Below are 15,479 nucleotides of genomic sequence, written 5' to 3' on the forward strand. Positions count from 1 at the left end.
ACTGATTAAGGACTACATTTAATGTTAGTGTATTAATTGAGTCAATGGCTTATATTAAGAGAACGTCAAGTGCTGTATACGTTAGGTTAATAAACAAAACCAAATATAACAAAACGTATAATAAACCTACAACATAGCAAATTCGCATTCAGCAGATACAATTTTTTGTTGTCACTTGTTAGATTTAATATTAAAGTAAAATAAATATGAAGTGCATTGACCTATTATCAAATTTTATATTTGATTATATTTAATTTTTGTCATTCATGTGTGTACTTGAATTTAAAAATTTGCTCAGCGATTATATAACAATGTAACAAGAGAGATATTATCATGATATTTATGATATGTAAGCCATTTGGGTGGGAAGAGTTTAAAATAAACAATTTTGGCACTGTTTCGTCGGGCAATGGGCGACTCTCACTATAAAGTGTATACATTTTTATAAAATGACAATATTTAAGAGAAAAAAAACGTTTCATAGAGGTGTCTCTCAGTTATGCCGACCATCAGTGTGTAGTGTGTATCGTGGTCGTTTGAACGTTTTTTATAGCCGTAGTTTCTATAATTTCCCGTTCTTTACTTAATATATTTTAATAAAAAGTACATATAATCACGTAATACGTATAATATATAAATAAAAACACTTATATCATGCACAGATTTACTTTGTGTATGTGTAGAATATTCGTTTCGTCGAAAACGGTGTAAACTCGGGTATGCTGTTATATTAACGGTCCATCGTGTTGAAATATAATTAGTTTTTGAGACGGTATAGTATGATTTAATATAAAAACGCTGCAGTGTCCGGGATTGCCGAATAAAATATAATAAAGGTCGTGTTTTACTTTACAACGGTTTATCGGCAATAGTGTGGCTGTAATAAGACTATAGGTTAGTCTTCTATTTATTGTTAATGTATTTTATTATAATAAGAGAAATAACAGTGTTTCTGTGTTATTGTTATTGATAAATCTCACACTTGAAAACTGATGATCATTTTAAGTATAATAATATAACTGTAAGTACAAATCACATCAACATTCGTATACCAATAATACTACCTACTTTGTATTTATAGCATGTATCTATAGTTAGTAATTAAATCGGTTTACGGAGGCTTGATTTTTATTTTCACTTAAATAGCCATATGCATGTATAATAAATTATAGTAATTACTTAGTGTATTTATAATTTATATGCTGTTATTGGCATATTATATTAAAAGCGCAACTATGTAATTTCGGTTGCAACAGGATTAACAGAATTTATCTAATCTTATCAGCTCGTATGCTAAGGATTTTCATGAAAAATAATATATTAAAATATTCGCACGTTAATTATTTTGTGCGAAGGTGAGCTTCAATTAATTTTTTTCTTCTTTAAACTATTCAACATTATTTCTTAGCGTTTGTTTTAATTCTACAAAATAAGATTATTATTATTACTCTAAAATCCATTTTTTAACTTTCAAAATATGTGTTTTAGTTAATTAGATAATTAGATAGGCAAGTACTGACTAGGTCGGTAATTTTAAATCTGGAAAATTATCTTATATTTTCGAAGCATATTTACTCAATTTTAGTGTTTACACGTCTCATTAAAAAACGATTATTTGTAAAAGTTACATGAATATATGAACTGGTTGTGTTATAACTACCACCAATAATCAATAAAGATTTTTATAATATACGTGTAAAAACTAAAGTGATTTCTTAAACACTGGAAAACAATAAATTTTTAATTGGATAATTAAAAAAATTATTATTTGTAGCATTGAAATAGAGTAAGAAAATGGTATTATTTATTATTTTTATTGTATTTTATGTTATATGCTATGTTTATGTTCACATATAGTTCAATACAAGGTTACATGATATACATATTACTGACTGCCCACACAGTGGCGTGCCTACCTATCTGACTATAAATATTTTATAATTTCCAAAGGTTAGAACAGAAAAAAGTGATAAATTATAGTATTATAAAAGTCTACTACTATAATAATAATAACACTGATCATTCTCGATGTCTGTAGCTCATTACCATTATTATTACGTCATACTGACTCAGATGGCTGATAACATGTGTATAAGAATGCCTTCTACGAGGTACCTTTATTGATCGGTTTGAGGTCGCATGTAAAAACACACCGATATTGACTTTTATGTTTTGAAATTATGTCTTTCGAGTCTCGAAAAGTGAATACAGTGAGTATATACGTTATGGGAATGAAGGTATCTATAGTTCGAATTGTATGATGTAAAACATTACAGCAAGGCAAAAGTAATTGAATTGTTTTTTCAAATTTATAAGGTATATACATATTTAAATATTTTTCAACTAAAGAATTTTTTTAAACCTTGTATTCATTTATAATAATATATTAAATAATGGGTGGTAATAGATATTGGTAGGTGCCAATATTATAATGGCATAATTGTATATTTTTATATTTTTATAAACGCGCGTAGCATAAATTCGAATTTTTTTCGGTATTTATTTATATAATATATATAATATATTTATTATATTAATTTCAAAGTATTTGGAGATTTTTTTACGTTCGTTATTACGACGAGAATGTGTAACCTTGTGTTATTAAAAAATACTCTTTATAATAACACGATTCTATCCGGATGACACTTCAAAAACAAGTATGCATTCCTACCCCTTGAGTAAACATATACTGGTTCCATTAATTTAGGGTTCTCTATTGAATTATCTTAACATCCATAGTGGTCTTACTTTTATCTCCTCAGTTAATCTAACCAGAGTACCAGGCATTATATTAATATTATTTGTCGTTCACACAGGACATTATATAATTCAATAAAAATAGAATCAAACCACATAATCCGGAACACAATCGAATTCAAAAAATAAACATTATAAAATAATATGATTTATGAGTACCTAAAAAAAAAAAAAAAAATATTCAGTCAACGTACAAAATTATTACTATATTATATTTATTTTAATTTAATTATTATTATATTACTTATAAAGAGAAATATTTAACGTTTTACCAAAATATAGTTATTATAGTTGTATAATACTCACGACTCGCACAATAAATAATAACAATTTGTACTATACTGACGTGTTCACAAAATCTGAATTTACGCGTTGAACACCGTTGTGGATTTTTTGGTTATTGATCGAATTCATTAGCGAGTGATTAATATCGAATTAAAAAAATTAAGACACAACGGCTGTGGCGTGTTGAATAAAAGTCTACAGATTAACGTCTTGGTATCATAAATTGTTTATCCTGACGTGATAAGTCTGCTAGTCTGGCGCGGAAACAGCTGCCTCCCATTGACAAAGTCTTATAATATTTTTTTTTATCTTTTGTATATATATATATAGTAATAAATCTATAAAAAAAATGAGCTACTCGTATTTCTGTATTTCATAAATTGTGTCTTACGAATATTTATTTTATTCTACCTACTACGATAAGCGTTTTTAAAATTAACTTAAGAAAATAATAAATTGAATTATTTCGTAAAAACGTTATAAAAATAATTAAAAATACTCATAAATTGAAGTCAATCGCCCCCTATCCCCCACGCATAAAATTGCGCCTGTTCAGCCGTAGTGTATATATACATGTATATCTATATAAATATATGCGTGTACCGCATAACAATAATAATTATTATCATATGCTTTGTATACGCATATACGTATGATTGTTTATAGTGGGTATAGTGCATCATATAACGCGTATACCGGTGGTCTGGCCCAAGCATTGGATCCTGTTTTTAGGACTCGACATGTGTGTTCATGTGCGCGAATATCCGAGATATTGTACGCTATAAATACGAACCCCGAAGAAGCTTTCTCCGATCTCGCTTCGTGTTCCGGCAATCTGCCAAAAAAGATCGCCGCGACGGCGGTTTTCCGAGATTGAAATGTCGATGCACAAAGCCGTGCTCCTATACTTTTTGTGTTTTTGTTTAATAATATACTCGTAATGATGCATAGTTTACACGTTCGATTTTAATCCAAATGTCAAAATCCCGGAAAAATTGTGTATACACGTACATATAAAATCATATATAAAAAAAAAAATAATAATAAATTATTACTATATGTATGTGCTTAGAGTCAGTATACATATTATACGTCCTACTCCTACGCATTTTAACGCCTGCGTCTGTTTCGATACGTGCATTACTAAATGTGTATATTATGTAGTATACACGCCGGGTGTTTGCGAATTTCTAATATTAACGTTTTTGAAAACGTTTTCTAATTAAATTACTACTACATTTTAAGCTGCAGCCACGTTTATTTAAGTTTTCATTATTTTTTATGTGAATTCAGAATAATGGAAATTAAATTTGTTGTTTTTGTGTTACTTAACGATTTGTCAGGCAAATGGCCAATTTATTGGGCTAATAATTTATGTAAGCATTTTAAAAGTAGAATTTTACATGTATTTGGCGTGCGGGTATGTTAAATTGTAATGTATACAAGGACAAACTTCATTTAACAGACACTATAGAGACACCATATTTATATATTTATAGCAAAATTGAAAACATTAAGTTGTATTACAAATTATTGGTATTGCGTATATTTATAACGTTTTCGTCATTTTGTCTTTTAAATAACTATGAAATTTGTTTATTTTTTTGTCATATAGTAGGTATCAAGGATCAATAGCCAATACAACAGTTAAACATTTATAATATAATAATTGTTTGAATGGCTTAGGCTATAACTCGATAAGTAACAATAATATAGATTATATATCTATTATTATTATCAGATAGAGGCAAAAGGCAATGCAGATTTCTTGTAAAACCTATTTAAAATTGTAAACGGTAAATCGTACACCATGCGAGCTATTTACACTTTAATGTCTATTTTATAAAACATAATATTAAAAAACCGTAATAGGTAGCCATTTATTTAATTAATACTGAAAGGCGTGGTTTGAATATTCTAAAATGCATTTGGAATTTGAATACTTTTATCTAAAAGTTTTTAAGCATTAAGGTAATGCGTTTACCGAATATTTAAGTATCTACAGTAGTGATAATATTATACACAAAACAAACTGTTGTTATGGAAAATGTAAGCACAATAGTTATTTGATAATACACGATAACCTATATACTAGCTTTGACACAAACCAAGACAATCTCTGGCAACGTTATATTATTGTGATGATTTTCCGATTGTAACTAATGGTTACCGAGTAAAACATGAAACAATATAATATTTTACAACTGTCATTAAATTCTCTTTGAAGTGTTTAAGTACGTTCCTAATAATTACCTACTTATTAAAGGTTAAAGCATATAATTATTTTAATGTTTCTGTATCGAAAACATATTTTTATTTATCAAGTTAAAGATGCATAATATTGATAATTAAATATTTATATGGCATGGGTAATTTAATGTTTTTTTTGTTTTTGGAATCTTAATTTCATGTAATTTTTATTCGTAAACTTAACACCTTTTCAGCATATTAACAAACAATAAAATGGTGAACAATATATTATGGTTTTATATTATGTCTTATATGTCATCAACAATTTGATTTGAGGCTTAAATTATGTAACGACTCAGTGCGTGTATGTTGCGTACATTTTCTTTTATTTCATGATTTATTGTGCCTTGTAAGCGCAACCGCATCCAAGGAGTAAAAATGTATTATACAAATAAAAAACAATTAAATATTTTATTCACTGTAAAAATATTTTTAAGTAAAAATGTAATTATATTTCAGTCTATAGGTACATGATTTAGTTTCTAAAATTGCAATTATTATTTATTGTTTTAACTAACTGATAATATAAAATTTAGTTCAAATTTAATTAAAATTAATAACATTGATACTTTCAGGAAAGCCACAGATTATTTCATTATTAAATTATACAAGCATTATGCGTGTTTTGGGGGTGGTTATATATTATATCTTTTGGCTCTAATTTCTGCAGAACCGATCATTATTTTTTTTTATTATAGTTATTATTGTAACAATTTTTTACAGGAAAATGGAGAGCGATGATGATTATTATACCGTGTCGGAGTGTTTAAGCTCAAAAGTTTCTTCATATGGATCGTGTACACCTATAGCGTCTGATCAAGAAGAAGAAGTAAGCATTGTTTTATAAATATTTTGCATTATGAAACATTTTACTTATAGTTTTATATTTTTATAATATAAGAATTTAGTGAAAATTCGTTTTTTCTGATGGCGATTGTCGCTAAGAATTGCAGGGGTGCAGGGAATCTCCTGTTACTTTTTTTTGTTTTGGTTTAGTAGTGTCTTACTGATATTAAATATTTTTTTTATTGAGACAGGGACACGGGGTGACGGTATTTCTTTACTCTTTATTGCAAATTAATTTTAATAAACACGTTCAATATTAACGTATTATCATATGTATATTAGCGATATATATTATAAAGTGGTTTAAATTATAAAATATCTTAAATAAATAAAATATGTAACAACACTAAAAACCATTTTATCAATACCGAATAGTTGGTTTTTCTTATTGTAAAATCAATAAATATTTATATATTTAATTTAATGTAATCGTAATGTTTTTAATTCGAGCACAGTATAGGTTCAAGAATTATTAAAAATACTTTGATATACAATGGCAATAACACGTATTAACTAAATGATAGTTATTATTATATTTTACATTGATGTATTTAAACAAATATGTTTTAATATTTTATTATTTACTCTAAATGCATACGATTTATATTTAAATGTAAGCACTGATGTACCTATATTATATACATACATATAAAAAACATAGTTGTACTTAATTGACTTTCAAATGTTAAAAATTTAAAATACTCAGTATAACATAAACATTTATACTTATATAATATTTACACGCATATAAATTAAATTCAACAACCGTCAAAAAATATTAATTATGTTTTGTTATTAAATATGTTATACTCGTATAAATATTAATTATGTCTTTTGTTATACTAAATAAAAACGTACAATTATTTAACATTTTTATAATATTATGTAAACTTTAATTAGACTGCATCGAAATTTAATAATTAATATAATTTTTAGAGTAGAATTACTTACCAAATATCCCAAGCATGCAAAGATCATAAGGAGGTAATAACTGTATATTTTGATAAAATTATAATGATTTTATTTTATAAATGATTCTTGACTAATACTTAATTGTATATCAATATGATACAAAGTAAATGTATAAAAAATGTAATATTTTATGTTTCTTTGAATACTTTGACTTTTGAGTTATGGTTTTTTAGTACGATACGGATACCATCGTCCGAGAAGTGTTGCAGACACGAAAGTTAATGCTTTCGCCTGTTCGAGGATGTGTGGAAACTAGCGAATATATTTATAAAGATACGCCAATACTGCGAACTGAAAAACAAGCTAAAGTAAGTATCTAATTTATTTTTAAACTAACATTATGTAGTACATTTCAAAGCCTATATTTATTAGTTATTTTATTGCATTTGAGTGACGGATGCATCTAAGAAGAGGTCAAAGAATTAGTTATACTAGGGTTATAATAGTTATTTTATTGTTTTATTTTTTAATTACATCGTTAATATTTATGACTTTGATGGTGAGACTTTACAAGTGTACGTGTTGGTACAGTTCATTACATAAAAACTGCAATAGACCACAGACAGGCTGGTCCCAAATGAAATTATTATATGTAATTGAAAAATTTGAGGTATAATGTTGGTTGTATAAAACTTGAAAATTTTTTTTTAAATAAAAAGTAAAATGTATTACAATACACATGCATAAATTATGTTTAAGCACATTTATTTATGTATACCAGTCTTTGAAAGTAAATCAAACTACACCAAAATACCAATAACACATAATGTTTTTAATTTAAATCATTTCTGTGCATTTAATTACGTTAAAAATTAAAAACCTTAAACAATTTTTGTAAATTATTATATATAACGAGCCATAATTTTAATAATATTTAAACATTTTCTTAAAAATTGAGTTATTTTAATTTTTATCCGTAGATATTTACAGTTCTGTGTTAAAAAAAAGTCACGTTCTATGATAATTTTAATCAATATTCAACACAATATTTATGTTACAGTAAAATTTAACAATAAATTATTGAAAAAAGTAATACAAATAAATACAACAATATATGTTAACTATTTTAATTCGCGATAAAATTACAGCTATGCTAAATAGCTATGAATGCTATGATATTTCCTCATCTAACTACATATACTTCACTCTATTACAAATAATATTAAAATTCAGGAAATTCAGAAATAAGTTTAAAAGAATAAAAATAGAAAAAATACTTTTTTAATTTAAATAAAATATTAGCTACAACTCATTATTTTATCTGGGCAGTAACCAATATTATCATTGCGTACTGGGCATTTCCACTTTTCAGACATTATTACATTTTGGGATTTTCACTTTACCGTCAACCGATTTGCAAAAACCATCAATTGATTGTTGGACGGATAAGTCATTTTCTAAAGATTCAACATGCATCGAAAATTAAACTTTCGGTGCAGGTGTGACAAAATACATATTATACTTTTTATTTTTATGGTGCAGAACAGGTGAAACAAGTCTTAATCATCTTCGGCACGACGTCATAATGTCGTTATACTATCTGTTTCTCGAGGATTACGAGTAGGAGGCATAATGTCACATATATTAGCACAGATTCCTTGTAGAAATAGACAGTTAATAATATACACCTTCATAAGACCGTTATTAAAAAATTAAATTTTAATGTGTTTTGATATTATTATCGTATTATAGTTAAGTTTGGAAAATTCAAGGAAACCTCCATTATGTTAAACTCTGTACCTGTGTCGATTGTTATTATAAAACTATAAAGCATATTATATAAATATCATAAATTATTATCTTGCATTATCGTTCGTTTATAAGTGTGTGACACAAAATATACACAGTTTTGTGTAATGTATCCAACTGCGAGGCGAAAGTGTGACCAATGAAATATTTAGCTAAATTATCTATAGGTATACATATTATGACATTTAATAATATACTATGCTATCTAAATAATTAAATGTTAAAATACATATTTTTTTGTTACAAAAAATGGAATGTGAAAGTTGAGACTTAAATTAGTAATTACTCTGAACTATAGAAAAAAAAAATATTAATATTAATTTAGTATCTGGTTGATTTTATTATTGATTGTTTTTCAATGTTGTCAATTACACCCAAATAATACTATGTATGAGTTGGGACAGATATTTTCGATCTTATAAATTATTTCCTTTGCTAGATATACACGTCCACTTTATACATCAAATACGCATAAGTTCTGTTGCAGGTGTTGTAGTTCTGTATAAATTCCATTTTAAGTTGCGTTAATTTCTGATTCTCATTCTTGGTGTCATCACATCTGAAATGTTTATCTCGACAGGCGTCTGATTCATCTTTGCTTCATCCATTAATCATGTAACAGTTAAGTCCTAGATACTGTAGTTTTATTAACTCTATAAATCTGTCGTCAAATAGGATTGGCTTTTTAAAATTTGATTGGCTGCATATTATTTTTAACATAATTTTACATATTATCAATTCAAAAATTTTGATTTTTTATATGCATATTTATAAATTTAATATATCACACAAATAAATAATAAAATTACATATTATTTTATAATCTAAAATATTCATTAAGATTTAAAAAAGAAACCGTCAAACAATACTATAATTTTTCAAGTGTCAGTCAATGAGTAACATTAATGAGAAACAACGATCATGTATTCATGACAATAGGTACTCATAATAAATTAGGTACCTATACAAATAATATATTTTGAAATTTTATTTAATGGTAAATAAAAAATATAAATAATTATTGATGATATATCAAATTATTATAAAATAATAATCTACGATTAAATTTTTTATTTGTTTTTATTTGAAATAAACAATCTAAACAAAGAATGCTCAATAATAGGTCAGGTTAGGTAATAGGTACAATTCTACAAGAGTAGGTATTGATACGAAAGGAGTTGATCAAAGAGTCATCCATTAGCGACACGTCTTTTAATTAATTAAAAATTATATTATTATTAAATATAAAAATTAAGCTAACTATTTTTATATTATGATTTATTTGTATTTGAAAAAAGTCTAGGTGAATCATATAATTATTGTAAAATTGATTATTATCTTTTTTTTTATCAAGATGATTTTTTTTTTTTTACTTAATCAGATTGATTTTTAGGTATGTTTGCGGAACATATACTGCATCATTTGGTTCATAGTGTAGATTCAATGAACGCTGACGGTATTCTAACGAATATCAAAGGATGTTTAAGTATGATTGTTGCGCAATACGTATAAGTGACCATCACAGTCATGTGACCTGAATAACCCATAGGCCACACTGCATATACTCCTTCAATTAATATAACTGATAATTATTTATCAATAACTAATAATAGACAAATACGTATTTGTATAATATAAAATTAAATTATATATCTATAAGTAGGTACCTAAGCACAAAATTACCTAATTACAAAATATTAAACGTGATTCAAGTTAATAGCTTAAAACGTCCAATTAAGCATTTTCAAAACTATCGTGTGTATTATGCGCAGGATACGTAATCTGTTAATGTTTCGAAAAATTTTAATTTCTATTTCACAACTCATAAATTCGATTATAATAAAGGAAGTTTCACGTAATATTTATATCGGTCTAAATACGGGTACCCAACATGTGTCCAAATATTGTATTGTATCCAATGTATTTTTTTTCCCGGTGCAAACAAATTCGATCCTTTACACCGTTCGCAATAGACGCATATAATCGTATGTACGAACTTCTAAAAATTAACTCGGACCAAATGAAAATACAACCCCCCCCCCCGTGTCTATCGTGCGGCCATAAGTCTACATTTGTATTTAGTATAGAAAAACAATTTGTGAAAGTTTAATTTTTTAACTTTCGACGGAAATATATTGATAACGCATTGAAATGAAAACGATACGTAATGTATTAATATTTTTTACACGTAATCTATTATTAATAGCGTATGAAGTACTTATGCAGCTATGTAAACATTAGTAATTATATAATATAAATATTGTCAAAAATTTAAACTCTAAGCTGTACCTATATAAATAAGTATTAATTTATTCCTTGTTTGCATTAGGGTTATATCATAAATATTCTGGTATCGTAAAAGCAAGTCGGTCGTTCGGCATAGGTCGACATTTAAAAAAAATTTCAAATCGTATACAGAGTTCGGTGCCACTGCAGGTACGATTCGAGCGGATAACCCTATTATGCGGGCGGTGTAGTTTGTACTGATGTTTCTCAATCTCGATTTATTAATTTTTATTATGGTCGAAAAAAACCTTTTCCGACGTAGTCACGTTGTTATCGTAGTGTCGGCCGCGGATGAGCTACACGGCAGCGACGAAACAATAATATTATTATTATTATTATACGACAATCGCGCGAGACGACGAGAGAGCGACACACCGACAACAACCGGCAGCGGTTGCGGCGGCGGCGAGGTGGTCGCGTCGCGCGCCGGTAAGTGGATGGGCGGGTGGGTGCGGCGACGTGGCTCTGTGGTCATCCCGAGCGCGTGCAGTCAGTCCGAACCCGGTGGACCGATCGGTTGTGTCGCGCGCGTGTCCCCTCCGCTCGCGTTAGGTTGCCGTCAGGTGCCGCACGCCACGACGACGATATCGTGCGCGGTGTGTTCCGTCTGCTAGTCCGGGCCCGTTGACCGCGAGCGGGTGAAAAATATCGCAGCCGGCGCGGGATGGACCGCGACACCCGGCCGCCGGCCACCACCGTCAGCACAATAGCCGTCCGGAGCGGCGCCACCAGGATCGTCATAGCCCTGTTACAGGTACGCCACACGTCGTTACGACGGTTTGCGACGGTATAAACACGTCCTTGTTCGGACACCCTCGTCGTCGTCGACTCGCATGCTTTTAATCATCATTACCGATCTCCGCCGCGGTGGGATCACCCCACACGACCCGCCCGCCGAGTCCCCTTCCGCGCCAGAGCCCGTCGAAAAGCCGATTATTCTTACGTACAAGAATACGTAATATTGCTGTTTATGTATTGTCGTGTTTGTCGAGTCCGCGCGGGGCTCGCTGTCATTTTTCGACAAGCACGCACCTCCCCTCCTCCCCCCGGCGAAGAAAAGACCCAAGACCCACCAGGGCTTACACAATATACTTATATTATACGAGTATTGTATGAAATTGGAGTTCGAATCGGTCGTCACGCCGTATCGGAAAAACGATTGTAGGCGGCAAGCGCCGACTAACGTGTTGGTCACTCGATTAATTTACTTAGTATTTTATACGAATAATTGCATTGATAACACGTGTGTACAGTTACCGTCTATAAGTTTAATCACGTTTATTCTTAGAAACATTTTTGTAAACGCTATCAAATAATTAGCTTCTAAATTGTTTACGCTGATATAGGTACTATTAATTGATTACGACAATTAACGAATTTTGCAGTATACGCGTGCTATAAAAAATAATTAAATCGTACCGCCGAGTTTCGTATATACTATCAACGAGTATTATCGTAAAATATATCTATATTGTTATGTATGCCGTGTTCCTACTTCCTATATTATAACGGCGATGTTTGTACATACAATATAAGTGTGGACACAGGAAAACTATGAGATATTGAGATGATTTCAAACTAACTCTAAAATAATTATTCTCGGACGTTCAGCAATTATTTTTGCCTTAAAACATAATTAATAAGCGAGTATTATTTTCTAACGATTAAATCGTATGCAACTGTAGCACGTTCTACAAAAATCATGGACCGTTATTATCGATGTTATACACATTAAAATAGTGTTTTCCGAAGAAATCGCATTTTCAAACGAACACTAACACAATTATTCTCGGGCATTTATAAATTATTTTGGTCGTAAATAAAGAATAATAAATACGAAAGCGAGTAATTTAAATTTTGCGACAGTTTTATCGTACGCAACTTTAACACGTTCCACGGAAAATTGACTATTAAATATATACGAGAAAATTGTGTTTTCTGATGATATCGTATTTTCATAAATTATATGCACATGTCAATAATACAAATGAGTTGTTTACTCGTAGTGCACAATCGGACCGCGGAAGACATCTGGAACTGTTCTACGTATATAGGTCATAACTTATAATAGAGTATAAATGCACCACGATGTCGGCAGCCCAGCCAAATAAAAATCCCTCTATTATCGTCGGAGTTCTGTAGCCTACACTTGCGCGTAGATCGTTACATTATAATATACATACATGTCCAGGATAGTATATAACCCGTTTTCAGTACATTTTTCATATTTTACGACTATTTCACGTGAAATATTACTCAGTTCACGCCATTAATTACGACCACAGTAAGTATGATACATACTATGGTAAATCATTAATCGTTATAGTACTAGTTGTTGTATTATGACTATCGAACTATGTAGCATTTTTGTTTACTGAACGTTTGTAAGTCATAATTTTTTAAGTAAACACTTTAAAACCTTTGCAATTAGTGTATACCTAGACCGACAGTTGTAGGTTTGAACGCCGTACGCTTTGCCGCTCCCGTCAAATATTGTTTAACATCCAAAGGGTTAGAACGTGCGCGTATTATCATCCCGTTCAACACGCGTGTATTAGACAAATTCTTAGAAGAATGTTGTCCCGGCGCTGTGATTCCTATTTTGGGCATGGCGGAAATGAAAGTCAGTGAAATATCATTAGTCGCCGTCGTCTACTGTAGTCTCTGCGTATACATATATAAATGTATAGGTATTGCAGGTCATACGAAAACGTCGCCGTGGTCGGATCGAACATTTTTTTTCTATCATATTATACGAGTAGTCTTGAAAAATAGATTTCTCGTGGATACATAGCGGATAAGATTCATCTTTGTCCGTCTCTTTTTGTAAATTATCGACGATCGGCGATATTTATGTGTGTGACTATACTGTCGCTATATATCACTATATGTAACTCGAGAGTGAGACATATTATTCTATAGTGCGAGTTTGCAGCGTTTTGCATATTACCTAATTTGTTGGCATGAGATGTTCCGTATTTTTAGAATAAATCTCAGCTTGCAGCAGCAGGAGTTCGCCTTCTGTCCGACTTCAACCGCGAATAATATAAACGCTGCAATAAAAAGAAAAATGTAAAAATAGAAGGAATCCAACGTACACCAGACCGCACATCGAAACAATGTTTTTTTATCTGTTGTAAAAGCATTTCGATTTCATATTTAAGATATATCCCTATTGAGTGCTCTTTCGAATATCAAGTGTATATATTGAATTATTATTGTACATCTAGGTGTATATAATGTTATATTATATGTGTTATGTATAGGTAATATAAAACACGGATATTTGATTTTAACGTGTACTTTGCTTTGGCTCATAAATGCTGTTGAGTTTTATTAAATTATTTAATAAAACAAACATCAAATTATCACTACGTATAATATTAATAATACATCTCATTTATGAAATTTTGATTAAAAACATTCATTATAAGAAACAAGAATTTTTAGAAATATTCAGTTAATATTCAGAAAATTGTGTAAGAACAATCATATTAACACATTGTAGTGTATACATCATGTTAAATTATTGCAATGACAAAAAAAAATATTTTGTTCGGTATAATGAAATATTTCATATGGCCATACCGCCCATACCTACGTAATAAAATGTAGCGTGGAAGACAGACAGGCACGTATATATATATATATATATATACGATATACATCATCAATGACCCAGAAAATTGAAAAAAATTACGTCTAACATACGCTATGCTGTTGAGTGAAATTAATATGAACTTGACATAATACTTTGTGAATAACTATAAATATTATTTATATACAATCAAAACATGTGAATTTAATTTTATAATATTTGACTATTTGAATTTAAATCGTAATAATTTATATTATTATTGAAACATTTTTTTTCTTGGGAATTTATTTTATTATAAATTAGCTTTATTTAATTATACTATTATTTTGTGCACATTTAATATTATTTACATTCTAAATGTTTTGTAGAATACTTTCTGTCCATTAAAGTATAACAGAGCGTTGAAAAAGTAAAAAAGTAATGAAACATTATCGATAATAATAATCTATAAAAAAAAGTATTTAATAAGCATTATGTTATATCTACCTCTTCCAATAAAGGTATTATTGATATTTCTATTTATTTTAAATAAGGTCATATTCCGAATTTTCTAAACACTACATGTCATAGACCCCATTAAGCCTACATACTTGGAACAAAAAACAATAGACTATTACGGATAATATGAATTCTCCGATTGTGCGTTGCTAACAAATGACGTGTGTCGTGTGTGCGATTTTTGATCATATAATTTGTCGAGGTCATATATACATACATTACTCGACAATTTTTCTGC

General features: G+C 29.3%; 1 protein-coding gene across 6 annotated transcripts in view; it reads left to right on the forward strand.

Annotated features, from left to right (window-relative positions):
• The first annotated feature begins 529 nt into the window (after nt 1-529).
• The window catches only part of LOC113555242 (muscle M-line assembly protein unc-89), a 54,206-nt gene continuing 39,256 nt past the window's right edge, over nt 530-15,479 (forward strand). For 3 of the 6 annotated variants that reach the window (XM_026959637.1, XM_026959640.1, XM_026959638.1), the window contains exons 1-3: nt 535-894; nt 6,016-6,121; nt 7,284-7,418. In XM_026959637.1, the coding sequence (XP_026815438.1) occupies nt 6,020-6,121; nt 7,284-7,418 (237 nt within the window). In that variant the 5' untranslated portion in view covers nt 535-894; nt 6,016-6,019. Of the gene's footprint in view, nt 895-6,015; nt 6,122-7,283; nt 7,419-11,653; nt 11,900-15,479 lie in introns of those variants that run through there. The other 3 variants (XR_003405336.1, XM_026959641.1, XM_026959639.1) reach the window with 3 other exon arrangements.

The sequence above is a fragment of the Rhopalosiphum maidis genome, chromosome 2 (genome assembly GCF_003676215.2).
Source record: "Rhopalosiphum maidis isolate BTI-1 chromosome 2, ASM367621v3, whole genome shotgun sequence".
NCBI classification, from domain to species: Eukaryota; Metazoa; Arthropoda; class Insecta; order Hemiptera; family Aphididae; genus Rhopalosiphum; species Rhopalosiphum maidis.